At 18.1% G+C, this 27,997-nt stretch overlaps 4 protein-coding genes across 4 annotated transcripts; 2 read left to right on the top strand and 2 right to left on the bottom strand.

Moving 5' to 3' along the window:
* Positions 1–102: 102 nt before the first annotated feature.
* On the bottom strand, positions 103–8,451 carry PRELSG_0944500 (tubulin--tyrosine ligase, putative; the record flags this gene model as incomplete). Its single annotated transcript, XM_028676903.1, has 1 exon — positions 103–8,451. One exon carries the CDS (start codon positions 8,449–8,451, stop codon positions 103–105), a length of 8,349 nt encoding a protein of 2,782 aa, XP_028533345.1.
* A 2,779-nt stretch (positions 8,452–11,230) lies between these two features.
* PRELSG_0944400 (dynein light chain, putative) lies at positions 11,231–12,306 on the top strand (the record flags this gene model as incomplete). The annotated part of the gene is made up of 4 exons (XM_028676902.1): positions 11,231–11,360; positions 11,467–11,536; positions 11,739–11,802; positions 12,262–12,306. 4 exons carry the CDS (start codon positions 11,231–11,233, stop codon positions 12,304–12,306), a joined length of 309 nt encoding a protein of 102 aa, XP_028533344.1.
* A 3,582-nt stretch (positions 12,307–15,888) lies between these two features.
* Positions 15,889–24,378, top strand: SLARP (sporozoite and liver stage asparagine-rich protein, putative; the record flags this gene model as incomplete). Its single annotated transcript, XM_028676900.1, has 3 exons — positions 15,889–23,636; positions 23,723–23,939; positions 24,061–24,378. The coding sequence occupies 3 exons, from the start codon at positions 15,889–15,891 to the stop codon at positions 24,376–24,378; spliced, it is 8,283 nt and encodes a 2,760-aa protein (XP_028533343.1).
* Positions 24,379–24,950: 572 nt separating this feature from the next.
* On the bottom strand, positions 24,951–26,305 carry PRELSG_0944200 (conserved Plasmodium membrane protein, unknown function; the record flags this gene model as incomplete). The annotated part of the gene is made up of 7 exons (XM_028676899.1): positions 24,951–25,060; positions 25,190–25,326; positions 25,532–25,651; positions 25,717–25,759; positions 25,847–25,928; positions 26,153–26,208; positions 26,293–26,305. 7 exons carry the CDS (start codon positions 26,303–26,305, stop codon positions 24,951–24,953), a joined length of 561 nt encoding a protein of 186 aa, XP_028533342.1.
* Between the last annotated feature and the right edge of the window lie 1,692 nt (positions 26,306–27,997).

The raw sequence follows: 27,997 nt of genomic DNA, 5'->3' as shown, positions 1-27,997 counted from the left end.
CTATGGTAAGGTGAACATAATAAAAAAAAAAAAAAATTAAAGCATTGTCTTAAAATGCTATATGATTATATTACTTATATATATTAATTATAATTAACATAATTATGAAAAATATGATATTCCATATTTTATAAAAATATAAGTTAAAAAAGTCTCTAAGCAAACATTTTTAACAGTAGGATTAACGCCAATTTGAATATATTCATATAAATTGTAAATGTTATTACAAATGCTTTTATGCCATATATAATTATCTTTTTTTTTTTCTTCTTGTTTATTAGTTGTATTGTTACAATCCATTTTTCTTATCTCTTCTGAATTAAAACGAGTATTTAATTCACATTTTTTCTTCTCTTGAACCTCTTTTATATCTATTGTTGATTTATCCATATTACATTTATTTTCTTTTTTTCCTTTAAGATCATTATCTTGATTTTTCTCTATTTTTTTTATATTTTTCACATTTTTTTTTAAATTACTCATTTCCTTATCATTAAAAGTAGTTGCAAATATATTATTTTCTTGATTGCTTAATTCTTCAAAAATTGTGCTATTATATGGGTATATAGAATTATAAGTACTTAAATAACTTATATATGGAAAAATTAATAATGCTAATTGCTGCATTAATAAAAAAAAGTCAATAAGAGTTAATCCTTGGTTTTTGTTAATATATTTACTAAAAGATACTTGTCTAGTAAATAAATATTCTAAATCATACACATTCATTTTTTTTTTCCTTTTGCTTTTATATTTCATGTTATTTATTCCAATAGAATTAAAATTAACTAAATTATTAGAAGTTGAAACCAAAGAAAAAGGACAAAATACTGTTGAATAGTATGAATTGTTACTGTATATATTTTTATTTAATAAATGATTATTTTTGCTGTTCTCATTTTTATTTTGATTTTTTTTTAATAAATCTACATTTTTTAAATGTTTATTATGAGGTAGAGAAAATTTTTTTCCTCCTTTTTTCCTCTTTCTATCATTACAATTAGTTTCATCAGAAAGATTGTTATTTGATAACTCGCTGTTATTTAAAAAATTAGAGTTATTTGAATAATTTTCATCGTATATTTTATTTCTTTCTTTTTTGTATTGATTCTTATTCTTTAAAGCTTCCTTAATGATCTGATACATGTGGTTTTCATGTGAATTTTTATTTATTTCAAAGAATTTATTGCATGTAGTAGTAGGTATATCTATATTTTCAATTATTTTATTCATTTTTATATCCTTACACATGCATAAAAAAGTGTTTTTATCTATATAATATTCAAACTTATTACTTTTCTTTTTTAAATTGTTGTCATACTTTTTTATGATAAAATCAAACAAAAAGTAACAATTATTATATATTTTCATTTCATCATAAAATTTACTCGTTTCTTTTTTTAAACTTATATACACATTTTTTTCTAACGCATTATTTTTTAATGGATGTAAAATATCTTTTCTAATTTTCGTATATGTTTTTTTTAAATCAAAAGAAATATTTTTATTGTATAAATCATCAAAATTACCTATATCTTTATTAATATACCTAATACCAAGAACATTTAAGCAATTCATATATTTATATAGATTGCTTCTTATCGTAATTAAATTTTCAATTTTTTTTTTATAAGCACTATCACTAATATTTCTATAAATCGATTTATATGTTTCTATATCATCATTTAAAAATTTATCAAACTGAATATCCTCTTGATTTCCAATCTGAACATAAGTTTCATTATTTAACATATTTGATTCTATTAACATATCCTTACTTTTATGAGGGTGATTATTATATATATTTGATTCAGAATTAACTATTTCCTTATTATCTATATTGTTTAAATGTGTACCTAAACTAGGAAAATTTAAAGATACATTCTTATCTCTATCACCAATCGAATTATCATAATTATCATCAAAACAATTTATAAAATTATTTCCAACGAAATTAACACTGCTATTATAGCTATCATAGGAATAATCACTATTACTACAACTTCTAACATTTTTTTTTGAGTTATTATTAACTATATTATCATGAGAACTGTCAATATGTATGAGACAATTTTTTTTTTTTTTTTTTTTACTAATATTATTAAATTTCAGTAAATTTTTATTTGTAATTACTTCATCTTCATTTTGTTCTTGTGTTTGTTGTCTTATTTTCTCTCTCTTCTTCAAAATGTTTAATGGCTCATTTAAAGAATTATTATATTTTATATTAGAAAAAATATTTTTTTCATAATTTTCCTTATTCATATTATGTGATTTGTTGATAATATGTTCATTAACTTCACTTTTATCTAAATTTAATAAATTATCCTTTTCTTCTTCATCAATATCAATATTATTGGATGAACTGAAACTATCAATATCATTTTCATCAACGCAAGTATCAATATTACTCATATTTTCTTTTTTTAGAAATAAACTTCTTTTTATTTTATTTTTTTGTCTTGTCATGTTGTTAATTCTAACGTTATTAACCATGCTGTTAGTCAAAGAATTATTCCTACAATTATTTATTGAATCACTACCACTGTTATATAACAAAGATGAAAACTTTTTTTTTATATCACTTTTTGTATTATTTGTATAAATTTTATTTTTATTGAAATTTTTGTTTAAAACGTAAGATTTTGTTTTAGATATTTTGTTACCACCTACATAAGAATAAGAATTTTTGCTATTTGTAAAACTACTTTCATCATCGGGATATTTTTTATTTTCAATAAAATTTTTTAGTTTTGCATTATTTGTAATAAATGAACACTTTAAAGGTTTATTTTGTAAGGCAATTTTTGATGGCTTTATTTTATTATCACATATAATACTATGTTTCTCTGATTTTTCGTTCTTGTTATTAATGCATATGATCTTTTTATTCTTTTTTTTAAAATATTTTTTATATATTTTTTTATAAACTATTAAAAACATTTCACTAATTACGGGTTCTTTTACATATCTATCAAACATACTTTCTAACTGTATTTCAAAATAAGTATAATTAGGATCTAAGTAATCTATTCTTAATGAAGGATTAGAATTAACTTCTAATAGCCATGCTTTCCCTGTCTGATCCAATAGTATATCTAGGCCAACTAATTGATAAAAATAAAAATTATTTTTAAAATTATATTTAATTTTAGATTTAATATAAGAATATATTGCCAGAGAAGTTAAACAGCTAATCTTTTTTATTTGTTTCCATATATCATCTATATCATAACCATTATTTTTTAAATAAATGAAAACATCACTTAACAATTGTTTATTGTTATTTTTATCGTGTATGTTCTTTTTTCTTATATACTTCTCATTATCTTTATTAATACTATAATTAGTTAAGTGAACATATGTATTACAAATATATCTTTTCTTTTTTTTATATTCCTCAGTACATAATCTTGCAAAACCAATTTTAGATAAATAGATTTTGGGATAATTTTTTCCAGGTAATAGTAAAATATATATACGAAAATCAAATTTCTTTTTATACATTAATAAAGGATTATCAATATATTTTTGTATTATATAACAATTATATCCATTTAATATATTTATATTAATATCACTATACTTATGAATTAACTTTACTCCAATTCCCATACTACCACTATCAGGTTTCATTATATAATAATCTTTGTTATTGCTATTCAAAATATATTTAATGACATTTTTATTTTCAGGTAATACAAATGTATTGGGGTAAAAATCATATAAAGAAGGATAAATAAGAGATAAATGAGACAGCAAAAATGTTAATGCTTTTTTTTTGGTATACATGTATATAGAAGGTATTCTATTTATAATTTTTTTTTTTTTCATATAATTATAATGATCAGAATCATTAATATTATAACCTATCCAATAAAAAATTCCTTTATTTATATTATCATTGCATTTTTTCCAGTTTAATTTATTTATACATGTATGTATTAGTACTCTTTCGTATCTAGCTAATTTAGTATTTACTGTTATATTTTTTTTTTTTTTTGATGTATTCATTGTATTTAACTTAACTATATTATCATTATTCCATGGGAGCATAACTTTTTTTATTTTTTTATCATCTCTTTTAGAAGAGAAGTCACCTATTATTTCATTATCAGGTAATAAAGAACTTTGATCATTACAATTATGAATATACGCTTTATCATTTTCTGTAATGTTTTTAATATTGTCAAAATTAGTATTTATAACATTAATTCTCACATTATTTTTATTATCATTAATGGAATCATTACATGTATCTCCCAATTTAGATACTGATAATAAATTATGTTCGTTATTACTATTCTTTTCAGTTGAACAAATATCACTCTCTTTATTTTTTACTGTAGTTTCATCAGAACATTTATTATTTTGAATCCTATGTTTATTTTCAAAGTTATTATTAATTTTATTGTTATTATCTTCAAAAACTATTTCTTTCAAAAATATATCGTTTTTTATATTTAAATTACACTTATTGATATTTTTCGTTCTTTTAGAACTTAACATAATTAATTCATTATTAAATGAGTTTTTACAAATTTCATTTAATGTTAATGATTTACTACGTTTTCCTTTTATTTTACTTGAATTATCTGCACTTATATTTTTATTATCATTAAAATATGTTTTTGTATTTTCTTTCCTATTATGTTTATCTGTTTTATTACTTTTTTTTATTGCACATATTTTCTTTAAATCACTGTTTTCATTTTTTCCTAAACATAAAATATCTTTTTCATTAATTTTAGAATGCATTCTATAATCTTTTAATTTACTTTTTTTGTTTCTTTGTTTTGCTATTTTGTTAAGGTTACTTAAATGATAGATGTAGGAATCCGTCAAAGACTTAGTATATGCAATCCCATATTCAATATCAGTAAAGTTTCCATTTGATACAGATTTACAAGCATTTTTTTTTTTTTCATTACCTGATATATTGCTTGAATTTAATTTCTTTTTACATTTAATTGTTTTGCTATTCGTTTTTGTTAAAAATTGATCATTGTCACTACTTTTAATATTATCGTTACTATCATTTATATTATTTTTTGAATTTTTTATATTATAATTTGGATTAGATAAAAAAATATTCCTTTGATCGTTATTTTCCGTAATTTCTTCATTAGAATATTTTTTTATATTATGCATATCGTTTATTTTTTTATTGCACATATAAAAAGATTCATTTGATTTTCCTTTGTTTGTAAAATGAACATCATTATCTATTTTATTTTTTATTTCATTTTCTTTTTTATTCATCATGCACTCATTATCTTTTAATAAAGTGCCTAGGCAATTTTTTTTTTTTCCTTCTATAAATGTTTCTTCCTTTTTTATGGCTAATTTTTGCTCATTTAAATTATTTTTTTCTAGTATCTCAGTACATTTTTTTTTTTCAGTAGATTTTATGAGAGTATTTTTTTTTTTCTCTATAAAGGTATTTATATTATTACTCAATACATCATTTAGATAAATATTTGTTTTCTTTTCATTTTTTTCATTTTCTTGCATATTATTATTATTCTTTTCTTGTTTTTCTTCTTCCTCTTGTTTATTCTCATGGCTTAAAGTTTTATGAGTGTTTACAAAATTGTCCAAATTCTGTTTGTAATGAACATATGGTTTTGTATATGAATTTTCTTTAAAATATTCTTCATACTTCACATTTCGAGAAATTTGTCTCTTCGTAGATTTTATTGAATCATAATCCTCTTTATCTTTATTATAGAAATGTCCCTTATTTCTTTTATTATAAAAGTCAATATCGTCAATCTTTTTTAAATCATTGTTGATACCTAAAATTATGAAATTATTTTTATTATGATTCGTTAAATAGATATTTTTCATACTTTTTTTATAGTCATTTTTGGAATTATTTATTATGTGTTCCTTTTCATAGTCTTCATAATTAATTGCATTATTTATCTGAATTACATCATTTGTACTTTTATTTTTACTTATGTTTTTAGAAATATTATTTAACATAATATCTTCTTCATTATTTTTACTATTGTCATATAAATCTATTGCAGATATTTTATCACTACTATATTCTTTTATATAATTTTTATTATATTTATTATTTATCTTATTAATATAATCATAGTTTACAACTCCTTTATCATATTTTTTTTCATACGAATCATTATTATTAATAATGTTATCATAGATCCTAGAATCACTTTTTCCTAAAAAAAAATTATTATTGTCTTTGGTAATTTTCTTAATTTCATTAAAATAAATTTTATCAGTATTATATTCATCATTATTATGATTATAATAATTAATATTATTATTACATATATTAACATTATAACTATGATATTTATTTTTTGTATTGTTTAAAATTTGCATTTCAGCAATTTTGTTGGTATTATTGCAACTTTGAATATCATGTGTTCCTTTATTTAGTTCAAAATGATTAATAGTATTAGAATAATTACTTTCATTTTTTAAATCATGCATATTATTAGATGCTAAATAGCCACCTTTTCTTAATTTTTTAATAAGTTTTCCATTTTCTATATAACTTTGCTTATGTACAACATTTCCAATATCTTCTTTATTTTTCATTAATTTGCAATTTTCTTCTTTTCCATCAGCTTCATTAAAATACTTATTTTGATTTAATATATCACATTTTATTTCTTTTGTTCTTTTATCTAATAAAATCCCATAACATGGTTTACCTTCATTAATTTCTTTATTATTTTTATTTTCACATCCTTCTACTAAGCAATTCGAATAACTATTTTTTTTTTTTTTATCTCCTTCATTAAATCTATATAATGATATATTATTATATTTATTAATAATTTCTCCTTTACTTATTATTTTTATAATATGATTGTCACTATTGCTCTTACTTATTACTCTCATATTTGCTTTTTCATAAATATTGTTTGAATTTTTTGTATCATATTTTTTAAAAGAATCGCAGTATCTTTTTTTTTCACTTTTTTCTTCATTATATGAAATTTTATTAAAATTATTATTACAAACGTTATTTTCATTATTACAATGATCATCTTCCTTACACTTGTAACTAAAATAATTATCTCCAACATTCTTATAGTAATGATTAACACTGATATTGTTTATTATATCATTTTTTATTGAATTAGTTAAATATTTATTATTTTGCAGCAAATTAATATCACTATAATTACTGACATATTCAATATGATTAACGTTCATTGGTTTTTCTATATATGGTTCTGATTTAATACTATCTTTCAAATATATATCAGGAGGCTTGTATATGTTTGTATAATTTACAAATTCATGACTTTTTATTCTGGTTTGAAGTAAATTTATACCATTATCAATTTTTGACGAATTTGTTTTTATGTTTTTTTCTTTGATATCATTTTTATTAAAATAAGTTATGGAGTTACATTTTTTTTCTGAAATTTTTAAATTATCCAAATTGTTATCATTAAAAATCATATGCGAACTAATTCCTATTAGAAAGTTTTTATTTTCATTTTTAGAAGATTTATCAGATTTTCTATGTAAAACATGTTCATTTTGATATATATTATTTGTGACTATTACATTATTCGAGAAATGGTAAGGATGTTTTATTTTATTTACAATATTATTATTACTATTAAAATTAATAGATTGATCATAATTTCTTGAATTAATTAACGGGATTTTTATACTTTTATTTTCCTCCTTTTTATTTATCGGCATGTTTAAATTTACTTCACTAATTGAATTTACTTTTTTATTTTCTTTGCGAACATCGATTAATGACTTCTCCATTTTTATTTTGCCTATAGTCTTGTAATTATTTAAATTTTTAGACATTCTACTAGATCTAATAGAAGGAGATTCAGCAAAATTAAAAATATTATTGTCTATTTTACTTTCGTCATTATTTCGATATAATATGTTATTTATTTTATTTAAATATAATAAATTATCATTTTCAATTTTGGATTTTATATTATTATGAAATTTAGTTAAATAATCTTTTGAAATAATTTGTTTTTTTTTTAAAAATTTTTTTTCATTTTCATTAGTATTTCTCAATTTTACTTTTTCTATATTACTTTTATAATAATTATTCTTACAATAAGTAGATCCACTATATGAATTATTTATTTTTCTTAAATCATTGCTATACGTATTTTTTTTTATTGAAGCATAATTCAAATTAGTCTTGTATGCATGTGTAGATGAATATTTATTAGAAGTATCAATACAATTAGTAACATCATTTATTATTGATACACTTTTATTTTCTTTGAAATTTTTTATATTTTCTTCATTGATATCATTAATATTATTATTTAAACTATTTTTTAAATTACTATATTCCTTCGATACTTTAATATTTTTTAAAGAGTATGTAGGAACAATTTTTGTTATATTTCTTTTTTTATATTCATTGATTTCATTTTTATAATTAATATTAAAAATATTATGAAAAGAATTCATATTTTCTTTCCTACTACACTTTTATATATTTATTTTATTATTTTTTTTTTTTATTTTTGAACTCAAGTATTTTTTTTATTTTTATACCCTATACACCTATTCATTAAAATCTCTTAATATTCATAAAAGAAAAAATTATATATATGTGCACATATATGTGTACTAATTAAAAAAAAAAAAAATTAATTTATTTCTTATACTTATTTTTTTATAGGTTTATATTTTTCATTATATCTATAAAAGTTATTAAAAATATAAATAATACATATACACATATATAATGTATATATTAATAAAAAAATGTAACAATTTTAATAGTTCTTAGGTTTGTTATTTTGCGACATTTAGAATAACTAGTATTATATTTTTATTAACACAACATTTAAAAAAATTTCACAAAAAAAAATTAATAAATATATGCAAAAAAGTGCCTTTTTAATTAAAATATAAGAAAACAAAATTTTCCCTGAATTTTTTGTAAAACATAAGTAATTAATCATATATATAAGAATATATAAAAATTAAATAAAGATATGAAACAATTAAAATTATAAAAGCAGTGAGAACAAAAAAAAAAAAAAAAAAAATAGAAATATGTACTAAAACAAACACATTAAGTAAAATAAAAATATAAAAAATTATACAAAAAAAAAAAATGCCCCCATTATTTATTTCAATAATTTACATTTTCAAATAATTCAAAATTTTATTAAGTTTTTTTTTTTATGTTGTATATATTTTTATATATAAAGATAAAATTATTTTCATTCATATGTTATTATACATTTACAAATATATATATATATATATATATATATATATATATATATATATATATATATATATATATATAGATAGATAGATAGATAGATAGAAATAAAAATAAAATATAATTAAGAATACATCACATGAATTAATAATGTGACTGTTAATTGAAAATGTTTTTATTATGTATAGTGATATACATTTAATTAAATCATAATATGAATGTTAAATAAAAATGATGTTGAAAATAAAAATAAAAATAATAAAAATAGTTTGTGTACATACAATAATATAGTTAATTTAATACAAATAAGAGAAAATTAAAATAAAACTAAACATTTCGGTAAGCTAAACAAATAAAATAAAAAATTGCTTTTTTTTTACTAGATGTAGAACATTTTTTAAGATCCGAATTAAGGAACACTATTAATAAAAAAAAAATTACAAACCTAAAGAAAAAAAAAAAAAAAAAAATTAAATAAATAATTTTACATTACTATAAATTTATTATAAATAAATTAAAAAAAAAGTGGATATATATATTACACGAATAGATAAAATAAAAGTATAAAAATATAAAAAAATGGTATAACTTAGATAATATAAATAGTTTTTAAATAAAAAATAAAGAAAATAATGGAATTATATATATAAAAAAAAAAAAAAAAAACCTGCATTTTAGTAAGAAAAAAAGGAAAAAGAAAAGTTGCTTCTTTTAAAATATTTTTTCATTTCAATTCTTAATTGAATGCATTTTCTTTTTTCATTACAAACAATATAAAGGAAACATTTTACATTTTCACTAAATAATAATATTTTCTATTATTTTATTCTTGAATACTCATAAGTTGATAGAGTAAAAAAAATATACATTATTAACAGTTTTTTTTTTTAACAGAATAAAAATGCTTCATGTAATTAAACAGATGTAGACAATCATTTTTTATTTCATATTCTAAAACTTCGCATATATAAAAAAATATATGAAATAATTCTTTTTAAAAATTTATAAAATTAATATGTTAAATAGGTTTATCATCCTTACACATAATTTTTCTTTAAGAATTTCACCTTTATTTTAAATTTTTATATTAAAATTTTTAATAGGCAATAAAATAAAAAATAATAGATGAATGTATTTTTAACATATATTTATATATTTTTTTTAATTTGAAAGAATTAAAAAAAAAAATACTTCCTATATAATCTCTCAGATGGAGTAATTTTTTTTTTTTTTTTATAATTTTTGAAAATTTTTTATAATAAATTTATTTAAAAAAAAAAAATATAAGATTAAATATATGTGATTTATATATATATATATATATGTGAAACAAATTTTTATGTATTATAATACATTATGAAAAGTTAAATATATATATATTTTTTTTAAATTTATTTAATTTCATTTATTTAATTAGAAACACTCCTGCTAGTAAAGTTTTGAATTACTATAACGCAAATAAATACAATATATTTTTTTTTATTAAGATTTAATTTACTTTAAGTGAAAAAAATATATATATCATTTATTCATTTATGTAATAACATTCATTAATGAAAATAAATTTATAGTACATAAAAATATTAAAAAAATTACACTAAAAAAATAAATATAAATCTTTATTTTTCTTATTTTCATTTCTATATGCAGATATATATATATAACTATAAAAATTAGTGTTCTATATTAAATTAAAAATAATATATATAAAAGTAACTTAAGCATTTATAAAATGGAAAGAAATGTGTATAAATAAAAAATATAAAAAGTGTATTCTACAAAATTAAATATCCTATTTTGATAAGCATATATATATATATGTTTTTAATATAGCACTATGTATTTTTTATTTATTAAATATACTTATACAATAAAATGTACAGATTATATTATTAAATAATAATTGAATTATCGCAGAATAGAAATAGTAGTAACTAATTATTAAAAAAAATTATATGCACATGTTTCATAAAATTTTAACTTAAATTTTATATGCATAATTTCTTTAGAATGAAGACGAAAATAATTAACTCTTTAAAGACATTAGTCAAAGATGATCTGAAAAATTACTTTTGTAATTACAATAATAAGAAAGAAATTTCTTATAGCATTTCAAATCTTATTAAAAATCATATAAAAAGTAAAAAAAAAAAAAGTCTAACAATTATATATATAATTTAAGAATTAATATATCTTATAGTTTAATCAATCCCAAATTATAAACTATGTATATATTAACAATATAGGATTAACTTCAAACAATTATAAAATTATCGTTGAAATTCTTTTAAATGAAAATAATGAACAAGGATTAAAGTATATATAAGAAATTATTATCTTTTTTTATTTTCTTATATATATATATATATATATATATATATATATATATATATATATAATTTATTATTATAGTAAAATTAAAAAATAAATGTATACATTATTTTCATTCCTTTTCTAAAAAAAGTGGAGTTATTTAATATTCTTTAATTTTATTTTATCTTTCTGCATTTCTTTATAGCATTTCTACTAGATTATTTTACAACAAGCAATCTGATTTTTTTTTTAAAGAAAGAATCATTAATGTAATTATTTTTTTAAAAAAATAAATAAAATCCATTTAAAATATAACTTTGACATAAATATAACATGTTTACATATTGAAATTATTAAGTTATATATTTACAAAAAAAAAAAAAAAAAATACATGTATACATAATAAAAAATAAGAAACACATATTTATTAATAAAAATAAAAATATATATATATATCTATATTAAAATAAAACAAAGTACATGTATATTAAAAAAAAATGAAAAAGATAAGCCTATATATAAGAAAAAAATAAAAAATAAAGATATTTAATATTTTATGATTAGTAATATATATATAAATATATTAATATAAGTTTTTGGCACTTAAAATTTTTCTTTAGAGGCATACAACAAAAACTTTTTGTTCTTAAAATAATTTATTCCTATATTTTTAAGAAATTATATACATATATATATGTGTGTATATTTTTATTTATAATATTTTATAGGACACTTGCCATTGTTTTATAGTGGTTTATTTAATTCATGTATAATGCATTTGAAAGATAAAATATATTTAAAGGTATCTTTCATTTTTATATCCATAAATTTTAAAAACAAAGACTTTAGGAATTTTTAAAAATATAAAATTATTTTTTTATGTATTGTTAACCCACAAAGCCTTTATATGTTTTATATATAATTACAAAAAAAGTGCACTAAAACTAAAAAAAAGTTGATATTTTTTGTAACACCTATGTATGTAACTTACAATTTTTTATTTTTATATTATATTATTTTATTTTTTTTAACTACAATAAATTAATATAAAAAGCCAAATAAATAAATCCCCTGCTATTAAATTTTATATGGGCACATAAATAGTTTCAAAATCAGGATAATTACTATTTCTTAAACTTCTTTTAAATTTAAAAAAAAAAAACTCTATTCTTTAGTTTAAATTTTTTCTATAAATTTAATTTTCCTCATGACAATTCAAACTTTTTTCTATTTACAATAAATTTTAAGGATTCTCTTAAAATAATTCAATATTCTCATAAATCCCTCACATACCTAATAATGTTATCTTTTACAAATAAAATAAAAGATAAAAAAAGAAACCATTAAATAAGAAAAAAGTGTATGAGAAAAAAGAAAAAATATATTTCATTTCTATATAGGTTTTTTATATATTAAAGATAAAAAAATATGTATATATATCTCTAATTTAATATTTTAAATATTAAAAGTACAGTAAATGTTCATCTTTATTTTTAAAAGTTCTCCTTTTAAAAAAATGAAAAATAAAATACATTATTCTTAGATACTACAAAAAAAAAAAAAAAAAAAAGCACAACGAATTTTACTTAATTTTTTATAGTCCTTTTATAAATTTTCTTTATACAGAATGAAAAAGAATTCTTTATTCACTCTCAGATTTCATAAACAACTAAATCAAAATGAGTTTTCATTATATTTCATTTTCCTCTTTTAAAAATTTTTTATAAAAGATGAAAAATATTACATTATTCTACTTTAAATAACTGAAGTATTAAAGAAAAAGGAAATTTTTATTATATTTTACTTTTTTCTTTTAAAATTTTTCTTTATATATATATATATAATTAAAAAGAATGGTCTGTTCTATTTTCATAACAAAAAAAAAATAAATCAATCAATAGTATCTTTTTTTTTTTCTCTATTTTTTTCAAAAATACCCCAAAAAATACAAAAATACTATAAAATATCGCAGTGAAATAAAAAAAATATAGCATTAATTGCACTATTTCAACATACATGGCACTAAAATTATTCATTGTATTATTATTCAATACAATAAAAAAGTGAAATGTGAATACAAAAAAATAAAAATTACAAATTTTTACATACAAAATCTTAAGAATATCTATCAATCAATTATTGTAATAAATTAATATAATTTAAAAGATTATGCTTTACGCATGCTTGTTGATAATTATGAATATTTTATTTAAAAAAATATACTTTTACATTAAATTCTGTAGTCTATAAATGAGATTTTTGAACATGCAAACAGAGAAAAATATAAATAAAAAAAAAAATATGCACAAAAAGTATGCACAAAAAGATGCACAACAAAAAAGCCAATAAAATATGCATAAAAAGAAAAAGTTAAAATGAAATATTAAAAATTTTTATATTAATAGCACTATATCATGTAGGTGTAATAATAAGAAAAATAGAAAGCAAAAAAAAAGATGTGGATTTTTTTGCATGTAGTATAATTCATTGTTTATAAAAAAAAACACAAAAATAGAAAGGAAAATAAAATGATCATACGATAATAACAGATAAACATATATATTGAAGAAGATATAAATATATAAAGAGTATATTTTACATTTTTTTCTAATCTTTTCCCTTTATTTTGATCTATTTTTCTTCATTCTCTTTTATAAATATTTAAGTGGATTTATTTTTACATGCGTAGAATAAAATAAATCTTTTTTTAATATAGCTATATACTAGATTAAACCTAAATACATTTAGCAAAATCTTAGTGCACCTAGATATTATTATTTTTTTTTTTATCATTTTTTTTTTCATATATAAATATATTTTTTATAAGTAGGAAATAAAAAATAAAATAAATTGATAATTATTCAAGTACAAAACAAAGATTATTTATATAAAAATAAAAAAGAGTTATGTTTTTAAATTATGTATGCAATTACGTATGTGAATAATTAAAGATATTGTAATTTCAATACAAAAATGCAAAATATGTTATATAGTATATATTTAAAACATACCCTTTTTTTTTATAAGATAAATATATGAATGCTGTGAAATTAAAACAAAAATTTTATTTTTTTTTTTTTCGTTTGTTTTATGAAATTATTAATTTTTAATTTAATTATTTATTGTGTTTTATATTCAGCTTTTTTCTTTATTTTTTTTTAGCTTTTTTTTTTTTTTTTAGTTTTTTTTTCTTTTTAATTTATTATATACGATTACATGATATAGAGTAAATTAAAAGAAAGATTATGTGCATTTAAATTAATGATTATATTATCAAAATTGATATAATTAAAAAATTAACAAAAGTAATAAAAGTTGTTAAGATATTGATCTCATCCGAACATACATACATCTTCATATTACCAACTGTATTCTACAAAAAAATTGCAACAAAAATGTAAGATATTTTTAAGTAAATTTGTTTATAATAATAATTATAATTTTTTTATTTTTTTTAACTTATTTAGTTTTTATTTTTTTAAAAATATGAAAAATTTTCAGATGTCCAATTATTAATAATTAAAAAAAAAAAAAATAATAGTTCTATAACAGCTAAGATTTCCTATCTATCGAAATGATAAACAAAAATGAGCAAGTTTTCTTTTATATGTATAACAGAAAAATAAAAAAAAAAAAAAGTAATATAATTTAAAAAAATGACGAAATATATAAAGGCAACATTAAAATGAACATATTTATAATACATGCACATGTATGTATGTATATATATTTATTTATACATATTCATTAAGAAAATAATGAAAAGGTTTATAATAAAAAAAAAAAAAAACTAAAAATTTATGTATATTATTAAAATTAGTATGAGTTCATTAAATTGATTTATAAGAGTGAATGCAATGCAGTAATATTAGAGAATGATAAAGATAAACGTATTAAATTAATGTAAAATTATTAATTACATTGATTTTCATGTATATATATGTATTAATATTTTAAATATCTTTACATGAATAATTTAACAAATAAAAAAAAAAAAATGGCTAAAAGCGTTTAGTGCATTAAGATTATTTTGTAACTTTTTGTATCATTTTTAAGAGATATATATTAAAAAAAAAATAAAAAAAGTAACGTTTCTATATATCATATAGAATTATTACATATTATTACATACAATTTTTTATGTTTACTGTTTCTTATGTTTCTTTAGTAACTTTAATTTTTTCCCTTTTTTTTTTTTCTGTTAAGCATATATTCTATAAATTTTAATTGAATAATTTTTTTTTTTTTCTGAATATATTTTTAGTTGGATATACTTTTATATTTTACAGATTAATATATGATATAAAATTTTTTCAACTTGCCTTTTTTTTCTTTTCTTCTTTTTTAAAAAAAAAATGAGAAAAGGAAAACCAAGACATGTACCAATGTTTTTAAGAAGTGAAAATAAAAAAATATTTTTTACATTTTTTTCATATTTTATGCCAAAAAATGATTTAAATTTTATTTTCGAGCACTATGATATTGGGTTAATTGTGCTAACAAAAATTCACAATATAAGAAAAAAATATGAAGATGAAAAGAATAATTTACAAAACCAAGAGAATAAATCAGATATAGATGACATGGAATCTTTTGATGAAAAAGTTAGAACATTTTTCTTAAATTACAAAATAAAATCTAATAATGAAGAAACAATTGACACTAAAAAAATAAAAAATGAAAAGCACAAAAAAAGTAAAAGGAATATATTAAATAATGAAAATAATCGAGAGCATTTAAATAAAAACGTAAACAGCAAAAGTAACAGTTTTGATGCTCAACCAGCAACTAAAGAGGCAAATAATTTTTCTAATGAAAATAAAGAATTATTTAAAGTTAATGAAAATGAAATAATAAATAATAATTTAAAAAAAAAAAATAAAAAAGTTAAGGTACAAGAAAATATCAATAACAATGAATCTTATTTAAAAAGTGTAAAACTAGAGTTAGATAAATGCAACGAGGAAAATCAATCATTTACTAAAAATGAATATGATAATATGAATATTAGCAATGCAACTAATAAAAATGAGAATTTAATAGAAAAAATAAGTGATTTAAGCAAGATAGAGAATGCTAACATAGGGATAAAGAGCAACAAAGAACAAGACAATGAAAAAAAAGAAAATTGCAATGAAATTGAAAAAATAGTTAAAAAAGAAGAAAATAGTGAAATTATAGAGAAGATGGAAATAAAAAAAGAAATATACGAAGATGAAGAAGAAATGTACGACAATAAAGAAATAGATGAAGATGATGATATACATAAAAATAATGAAAAACAAAAGAATTTGATCATGAAGGAATTTAAGAAAGTAAAAAAAAATATTAGTTTAATAGAGGGTAGTGAAGATAAACAGAAAGAAAAGGTAAATGAAGATTTAAAAATTGAAAAGGAATCATATGATATGAGTTTTCCTTTAAAAAAAAAAAATGAAACCTACAAGAAATTTAGTAAAAGAATTAATAGAAAAAAAATAAATGATTTTGTTGATGACCATGATGACTATTGCTTTTATATAACAGATCTTTGTAAGAAAGGTACTATGCTCTCGTTGAAGAAAAATGAATTAATAAATGATAAGAATGAAAAATATAAATTAAGCTCTGCTAAATTTATGGAGACATCAGAAAACAACAAAAATAGTTCATTTAATGAATCACATCCATTAAATAATATCTTAATAAATACTAAACTAAGTGAGCAATTTAAAGAGAATAAAACTAGTGAATCAAAAAATTTACAAAAAAGTAAAGGAAATTTTCCTCAAAATTCAAGAATACCAATTAATGAAACTATATTATTACCGAATGCTTACCCGATAGATAATGATAACAATAGTTATAATTTAAATAATATAGAAAACTTACAACATAAAGATAATTATATAGCAGAAAAAAATTTTCAAAATTCTATATATTATATGAATGGAGAAAATAACTTTTTTAGAAACTCAGTTGACGAAAATAATGTAAATTATCTCAATCTAAACATTAAAAATAAAAATAACTTTGAAAATAAAACAGAAATTACAGATGAAATAGAATATTCTAAATTTTTAGAAAATAACCAAAACGTTATGAATGATAAAAAAAAATCTTATATAAAATATGAAAAAACTAAAAAAATTTCTCAAAATAAAAGCAAGAAAAAGAATTATAATGAAATTAACAAAAAAATGATGTATGTAAATGATCAATCAAACCATGATTTTGTAAATAATAAAACAATTCAAATAAAGGATGAGCAACTATATCAAAATGGTAATTATGATTATTATACTATAAATAATCAAAACGGTTTCAATAATTTTTATTCAAGTAACATTAATGAAATAAAAAATGATATTAATGAACAAAATAGTTACACAAATAATAATAATGGAAATAATATAAATAATAATAAATGCAGTACTAAAAATGAGAATAGCATTAATCAAAATTTTCAAGCAAACGGAATAAATAACTATGATACTAATTTTAATTTAAGCAATTACCAAAATAATACAAGTAATATAAGTACTAATTCAAACATGAATGCATCAAATAATAATCCAAAAAATATGAGTAATAATAATTATAACACCCCAAATCAGATTAATAATGATTTCGTTAATATGAACATAAATAATGAAAATATGTTTACAAACTATAACATAAATATTAACTATTTAAAAAATAATGCAGATGAAAAAAATTATACACAAAATAGTTTTGATGAAAATGATAATAATGATGATAATAATAATAATGATAATGAGGATAATTATGAAAAAATTAATATAAAAAATAATGTTTATATAAATGGCAATGTTAACAACAATGATATTTATTTTAATAATAATGACAAGATAAATAACTATATGAAAAATTACATAAGAAATAACTTCCCTAATGATAATGCATTTAATAATAATTATTCCAATAGTGCAAACATTACTACTTATATAGATAGCTGTAGTAACAATAACATTTATAATATGAAAAATAATGATAAAAATGAGTTTAGTGGAAAAAACACATCAAGTTATATTAACAAAATACGAAATGTGCAATATAATAGTAATAATATCTTACAAAATGAAATTTTCAATAAGTTAAATGAAAATAATTTTAAAGATCAGCCCATATTTCCAACGAATAAAAGTAATTCTCAAAGTAGACAGGAAGAGCAGTTAAATCGTTACGTTATTCCTTTAGCAAATGCCCAAAACAATAAAAAAAATGTATATAAAAATAGCATATATGTGCAAAATGATAATATAAGAGAACCTAATTTTTCATTTAATTGTTTTTACGATGATAGTAACCATATTAATAACAATTTCTCCAATTTAAAAAAAATTAAAGAAGAAATAGAAGAATCAACAACAAATTCTAAAAACATAAACAATGTGTATCAGACAAAAAGTAAAGTGGATATCTCAAATAATAAAGCAAATATGCAAAATGTATATAATAATTATTCTAAGATCATTGAAAATGGTTGCAATGCTCCAAACTTTGATAACAACGATATGATAAATAACTATTTAAATTTGAAATATTTAAGTAAAAATTCATTAAGTGAACGAGAAGAAAAACAAAAAGAAATTTTAGAAAAAAAAAATAATGTAAAAGAAGAAAGGGAAGATTATGATGAACAGAAAAAAACGCAAGGCATAATAGAAGATAATGAAAATATAAAAGAATATAATTATTTAATTAATGCTATTAAAAATGAAAATCCAAGTTTTTATAATATAAATAGAAATAACGTGAATAAAGATAAGAGTGAATTAGATAATAATTCATTTAAGACACAAAATCAAAGTGAAGAATTGCAATTTTCAGATGAAAAAAAAAAATATATTATAAAAAATAACAATAATATTATATATTCTACTTCAAAAAATATGGGTGGAAAGAAAGGAGGAAATCAAATTAGTAATTATAATTATGTAGAAAATGATTTAGAAAAAAAAAGAAAAAAAATAATACAAGATACTTTTGAAAAAAACACTTCCTATCATCAATTAAAAGATACATTTTTATATAACGAAGAAAATTCTTTGAAAAAAATACAATCAGAAAATAAAAATTCTCTTCATCACTATATAGATTCAGAAAATAATTTAATGGATGAAAATAGTAAAATTGTGGATCAATTTTTATGTAATAATTATGATATTAAAAATATACATATGAATAATGAATCATCATTATTATTTCGAAATGAAGATAATAATAAATATATTGTACCAAATAATATTGAAAATGATAAAGTCGACAATAACATCAATGATACAAGTTGCTTGAAGGAAGAAAATGGTAGCTATAAGAATGAATCTCATTATAAAATTAAAAATGTTAATAAAAGTGTAGTTCAAAACAGTAAATCCTACATTATGACAAAGAATGGATGCTTTAAGAATAATCATAATAATTATATTGAAATGAAAACAAATTTGAATAGCCCTAGCAAATATAGTAATAAATCTAATTATGAAACGTCTCTTAAAAATATCGATAATAATGTTGATATTATAGAAAATAATATTGAGATGATAAAAAACGTTAACAATAATAATAATAGAAATAATATTGGAGATTCAAAAGTAAGTATAAATGAAGATATAAATAGTAGAAATGGTTATATAAATAACGATGATACTAATATTAATAATTACATGATGAGTGATGAAGTAAACAACTTAGAATATTCCAAATTTTATACAGATGATAATGCCGAAACAAAATCCTTCTCGGAACTAAACGAACAAAATTCTTCAAAAAATACTGTATATGTAAAAAAAAAAGAAGACTTTGAAATAAGTGACTTGGGATTAGTAACAGACATAGAAAATTATAATTATAAAAATAAAGCTAATAATTATAATAAAGAAATGAAATATAATGTTTATGATATGAAAGTATTACAGGATTTAGATAATTATATTATTAGTGAAAGTAAAAATTATAATCAAGAATTTATTGACAATTTTAGCTGTAATGCAAAATTAGAAAGAGCAAACATAAATAGTGATAATTCAAAAAATATGCATGATACTTTTTATAAAAAGAGTTATTCTAAAAATGATAATTATAATGATGAAAATAACACATATACTAATAACGTAAATAAAAATTTTAAAAATAATTCTAAAGATTCTTTTACATTTTATAATTCTTCAAATAAATATTCAGAAGAAAAAAATTTAAATGATGAAAATAATAAATATGTTAATAATAATACATCTTCATTATATGAAAATATAAATAATAGTAATCTTTACCAAAACTTATTTGATAATAAAGATAGAATAATGTTTCAATCTGCAAAATCATTAAATTTCCCGACATCTGATATTTATTGTGATAATAATAAAACGATAGCTACTTTAAATGAAAAAGATCACATGGATTCACAAAACTTTTTAAATAATAATTTTAATAAAATAAATGAAAATTTTCTTAAAAAGAACATGGAGTCAAATAATAATATGTATAATATGCATAATGCTTCTCATCATAATTATCCAAATGAAGGTTTTTTTAATAGAGAAGAGGAAAACAATGAAGGAGGTAATTTAACATCAGCTCAATCACAATATTATTTCAATAATTTAAGTAGAAAAAAAATTATGAATAATTTAAATACTAATAGTCTGAATGAAATTTTAAGATTTAATAACAGTAGTAATATTAGTAATGTTAATAACACTGATGATGTTACAAATATTCATAATGTTTGCCAGAATAGTTATAATACAAACATTAATCAGAATCATTCTACCATTAATGGAAATGCAATTTATAGTTTTAATAACAATTTTAAAATAAATAACATTGATTATCATAATCATATTAACAGTGTTAATATCAGTAATTGTAATACCTATAACAATTATAATAATGGAGATGCTCATAATAATATAGACATAATAAAAATGAAAAACACTAATAATGAAAAGCATAGTGTTACCAATAATTTTTGTAATTTAAATAATATGAAGAATGCATATTCAAGCAAATTTAATAGTACAGATAGCCAATTAAATCCAGTTAATGAGAGTAACGTAAGTGATAGCTTTAACGAAACTCAAATGAATGCAATGGATAAATGTAAAAATATAAGCGATGGAAATACGCCATATAACATAGAAAACATAAATTATTTAATGAATAAAATAGATAATTCTAATTCATTTTACGATAATTATAAATTTATGAATATTATTAATTATAATGAAAAAATGTCTAGTGATGAAAATATTTATAAAGATAGCAATTTAAATTTAAAAAAAATGAAGAATCTCCCCGGAAATAATACTTCTAGTTTTAAAAATCCGTATTTATATATGAACAAAAATATGAATCCTGAGGAAGTTGATACAATTACTTATGAAAATATAAATGAAATGAATAACAATATTGATCATATGAAAAATGATTCGAGTAGTACGTGTTGTGATAATAATAATAGTAATAATGATATAGTCAAAGGTGAAATGATTTTAAATGGATTATATGATAACATCAGTTTTGATAATTATAAAAATAATACTTCATTAATAATGGATTTTAATAAAAATAAGCAGAATAATAATTTTTATGAATCTTTCAATGCTGATCTTAAAGATAAACAGAAGAATAGTAATGATAACTTTAATAATTCAACTAATCTCATAAATTGCAAAGGCTATCAATTTAATAGTAAAAATACCTTTAATTCACTAAGTAATAATATAAATAGCTTAAATGATTTAAAAAATATGAATGACTTAAATAATGTAAATTGTTTAAATGATTTTAAAGATACAGATACACTAAATAAATTAATTAGTTGTAATGATAAGAATAATACAAGTGCTGTAAATAATTTTAAAAACATAAATGAATTAAATAGAATTCTTGGAGTAAAAAATATAAATGACGCAAAAACGGATAATATGAATATCATTTTTGGAAATATGGATAAAGTGAATATTATGAACAGTTCAGAAAATTTGAAAAATTTTACAAATAATAACATGAACAACATAAGTGATAATATTAACAAAAATTTTGTCCTTGATAATTCATTTATTAATACATTGGGAAATAATACAAATATTCCTAATAAGGAACATGTAGATTTTGATCCTAATAATATTAATTTTTTAAAAAATTATAATTTTAACAGTTATATGTTTCTACTTCAACTAAATAAAATAAATGACTACTATAACTCAATAAATAATAAAAATATAGTAGATAATTCTAATTTTAATTTAAATATACCCATACAAGTACCACATAATAACATGAATATATTTGCAAATCAGAAGAAACTAGAATTTGATAAGCAGTCTAATAAATCATATATCAATGAAATAAATTCTAATTGTGAAAAAAACGCTATCATTATAAATAACTGTTATGCCTCTCCTGTACCTAATATAGTTCTTAAAAATAATAAAGAAAGTAATGTAAATATATCAAAAAGTAATATTAGCGATGATTATATAAATAATTATAAACAACTATATGTTCTTAATAGTGATATTTTAAATATAGATTCGAAGAAAAATACAAATATGGACTTTAATAAAAATTTTGTAAATTATGAAAATCAAATAAAATATATGAATAATTCTAAAGGAAACATAGTTAATTATGATAATTATAATATGAATGTTCAGAATAAAAATCTAAACTCAATTTTTTCTTTAGATTCATTAAAATGCAATCTAGCAAATAACAATTCCAATTATATAAATATATTAAATAACATATGCCATATCAATGATGATAATTCCAATACTCAAGGCACATGCACAAATAACAAATTAATGTTGAACGATAAAAATAAAAAGAACAATCATAATGTTAATGAATTATATGAATTAAAACATGTAAATCTCAATGAAAATAGAGGTATAAATTCTATTATTCCTGTCAATTTTCCTATTAAGAATTATTATAATTTTCAATTATTATTAAATGTACTAAAAGGAAAGCAATTATATAATTCTTTTAATCATGATACTGGAAAAGAACAAAATAATAATTGCATGAATTTAAAAAATAATAAAAAGAATTATTCTATTTCTTCAGTAGGATTTAGTAATAGAAGCAAAAGGTTATTTTAAATAGAAAATTAATATATGCATATATATATACACATTAATATAGAAATTTTTACCTAAATTTTTTTTTTTTTTATAGATGGACTATTTGCCCCTCATATATTTGTTGCAATAGCGCATTATGTAGATTTAAATTAACGTGTAATTTTAAATTTTTGCAGTTCAACCAAGCTTATAACACTTTTAATATTCCTTATGCCATTTATAATTGCTATAAAAATATTATGAATAATTATCATTATTTCACATCAACTTTATGTCCACAGCAAACTTACTTGTCAAAACATTCAGCACAAGTAACTTTTTTTTTTATATATTTTAAATTGAATAATGACCTTACAAATTATTTTTTTTGTTAATGGAAATATTAGTTTACTTAAATATTTTATATAATTTTTTTTTTTTTCTTCTTATTAGGAACATGAAACTATATTCAACGTTTACTGGCATTTATTAAATAATGAAAAATATAAATATATACAGAATATTATATTATTTTTAGATAGTAATTTATATACAAGAGCAGTATGGTTATTAAAAAAAGGACACAATATGAATGATTTTGAAGTTCAAAGAGCTGAAAAGAAATTAATAAAATTAATGCTTTTAGTATTTAAATTTACCTATGAATTTAAAAATGACAACGACAAATATGAACATATAAAATCATTTTTGTATTCTATAAAGAATAGTCATATTAATTTTGAAATTATGAATAGATTTTTATTTTATTAGAAATTTTTCTTTTTTTTTTCTTTTTATAAAATATATTTTATAAAGAAAAAAAAATAAATAATTCAATAAAAATTTTTATAAACTTTTTAAAATATTTCATGAAATAGAAGCATTTTGAAAAAGCATAATCTATATTTGTTTTATTTTATGTCTTTTTTCTGCGATAATGAAATATATTTTTCACGTGAATATATATATATGCTTGTACATATATTTAAGCTTGTGATCATCTTCATATAATATTTTTTATGATTTTAAGAGTTTTAAGTAATGTTCTTTAGTATTTAAAATTAAATAAAAAAAAAATTTTACTTTCAAGGTTTAATACAGACAAATTGAAAAGGATTTTAAGAAAATTTTTTTGTTTATTAAACTTTACCGCAGTGATTTTATTACTATTTCCTATTTTTCACTTCTATATGATTTTTGTATTTTAAATAACTTAAAAATATTTTTATTCTTTTTTGTGTTTTTAAGTATAGTTTTTAAATTTAACAATAAAAAATAAATGATTTGTGTATTTAATGAAATTATTTCAAATAAAAAAAAAAAAGAAAAAAAGTATTTTATTTCTATTTAATCAATAAAAATGTGGCTATAAAAGCATGTAACAAACAAATTGGAAAGAAAGAAATGAGAATTCTGTTCTTTTTTATAAATTTTGCTAAAATTAAAATACAATCTTGTATAAATAAAAAGAAAGAAATATTTGTAATTTATAACTTATATTTATATATATATTATAATAATTATAAATTTAATAACAAATTTTATGTATATTAGCGTTAAAGATTTTTTTTTTTTTATTTACTGTAAGAAGACCACACGACAGAAAATAAGGAAAATAAAAGACGCAATGATGGAGAAGATATAAATAAATTTACAAAAGAAGAAAAAACGAATGGAAATAACGAATAACTTATAATACACAATGACTGAAAAAATTGTCTATAAAAAAAAAAAAAAAAGAAATATAATATTATAATATAAATACAGAAAAAAATAATTCTTTTCGATATATTTGATTCGTAACATTTCTTTTATTTTTAATTTATTGAAATATATTATTAATAAATTATAAATTATATTTTTTTTATTTTATATTTTTTTTTTTTTTTGTTAATATAAGGGGGGGGGGAGTAATATTCCATACCTATTAATATGCAATAAAGACAGATTAAAAGAAACTAATATGTGCCCAATAATGAAAAAAACGAAAAAATAGGCAAACGTGTTTTTTTTATCTATGACTTCTTCATCTAAAAATATTGTTCTAAAAAAGTTTAAACAAAAAGTTTATATACTGTCAAAAAAAAGATTTATTTTTTCATAAATTACATTGATAATGATATGTAAACAATAAAAGATCCCCATAAATCCCCTTAAAAAAAAAATAAAACGAATTAAATAATATAAAATAAAGCTACTGTATAATTTCCTTTTATTTATTTATCTTGTTTTTCATTACAATTTTTTATGGTATTATCATCATCGTATTGATGAAAACATACATATAGTATTTTTTTATATATATTTTTTGCATCTCTTATCTATGTTAAAATTCAAATAAAAAAAATAATAATATGAAATAAAATAAAATAATAAAATTCATTATTTAATATAGAATAATATAATATTGTTAGATAATAGTAAATAGGAATTTATTTTATCTAATTGAAAACAAGAATAATTAAAAATTTTTTTTTTTTTGTTTGTCTCTATTCAAAAAGTGAATTTGACAATCTTATTTTTTTTTTTTTTATGATATTCTTGCCATGGTATCTTTAACTGGTTCATCCATAGTAAATTCATAATTAACCAAACGTGCAGCTAAGGGAAATTTTTGTTATTTATTAAATGTAAATTCTTTAAAAAAAAAAAAGAAATATTTATTTAAAATCTTTTTTTCTTTACCATTCATCGCCATATTCTTTGTTTTCTCTATATTAAATATAATTTTATAAGCAATTATTTAGTTTTTTGAGGCAAGTAAAATTTTTTTTTATTTTAAACTCAAAAGTAAAAAGTAGAAAATACAATAATATTTGTAAATTAATTTCTATTGTAACCATTAGCTCTTTTAATATTTTAATTTCCTTTTTCTTTTGATATTATTATTTTATTTTATTTTATTTTTCTTTTTTTTTTGGAGTAATATAATTTTAAATAATTAAAAAATATTTTTTTTTTATTTTTCAAAAAAAAAAAATGGTGAAAAGAACTAGTAAAATATTCATTTAAATGAAATTTTATTTAATTTTACAAAAAAAAAGTTATAAATATTACTTTATTAAAATTTTTATCAAATACTCATTTTGAAAAATAATTTTTATAAAGTCTCTTAATATATTAAAAATAGTTCTATTAATAAATTCTCTTTTTTTCAAGTTCAAAAAATTCTTCTTTGAACTTGAAATTCTTATAAATAGCTTAATATTGAAAATATATCATTTAAGTTAAAAGCTCTAATTTTTTTATATTAATGCTAAAATTATATTAAAAAACTATACAGGAAATATATTTTTGTACTTAAAAAATGAATAATAGTTTAAGAAACTTCACACTTCTTAAATGGAAAATATTAGAAAATTATAGAAAATATTAACAAATTTGAAAATTGCAAAGTCATGTAAATGGATTTTAATGGAAATTAATTTAATATTCAAATTTTTTATTGTATTTTTTTACTGAAGTAACTTATAGATATTTTTGAAACATTTTAAAATGTAAAATCATTAGATTTATATACCACGTTTTTAGCTAAAAAAAAAAAAAAGATCAAAGGAAAATGTTTGATCCCCACAGACAATAAATTAATATATAATTATTTAAAAATATAAATATTTGAGCAAAAATCATTTAAGAATGCTAGTGTTACAAAATGAAATTATATGAATATATATTTCATATGTCTTTTTTGAAAGAAACTATATATAATTGATCAATTTATTTAAAAAAAAAAAATAAATAATACTATTTAGTAAATACTTCATTTTTTTTTTTTTTCTTTTTTTACTAAATGTATGTACACATAATGTAGATATACATTTCCTTGAAACAAACAACAAAATACTTAAAAATGTATTCATTTTATTTATTTTTAAAAATTTTATTTTTTTTATTTCATCTATAAAAAATAAAATTTTTCTTTATTATTCGTTCTAGTCCTATAGATTATAGAAAGATATTTTTTTCCATTTTTTTTTGTAAATTATCACTGGTAGTGTAATTACAAAGTTGGTGTGTATTTATATACATAGTTTTTTTTTTTTCTATATATATTTTTTAATAAATCTTTGATTTACTATAATAACATGAATTTCTTATTATATTTTATATAGAGTTAAATAGATAGTATATATATAATTCATGTGTGTAAGCACATTGTATTTTTTTTTAAAGTATCATTAAAGAATAATTACTATTTAAAAGTCATATTTTTGTTTTATCTAAAGAAATATATTTGTATAAATGAACTATATATGTTTATAAGCTAAATTGAAATTTTTTTAATATAATATATATGATTTTCTATAGAAAAATAATTTCACCATTTTTCTCTTTAAGAAAATTATATTTTAAAACAAACACATTAAAAATTCTTTAAATAAATATGTAT

This window comes from Plasmodium relictum (genome assembly GCF_900005765.1).
Source record: "Plasmodium relictum strain SGS1 genome assembly, chromosome: 9".
NCBI classification, from domain to species: Eukaryota; Apicomplexa; class Aconoidasida; order Haemosporida; family Plasmodiidae; genus Plasmodium; species Plasmodium relictum.
This window is presented reverse-complemented; position numbering and strand designations above follow the sequence as displayed.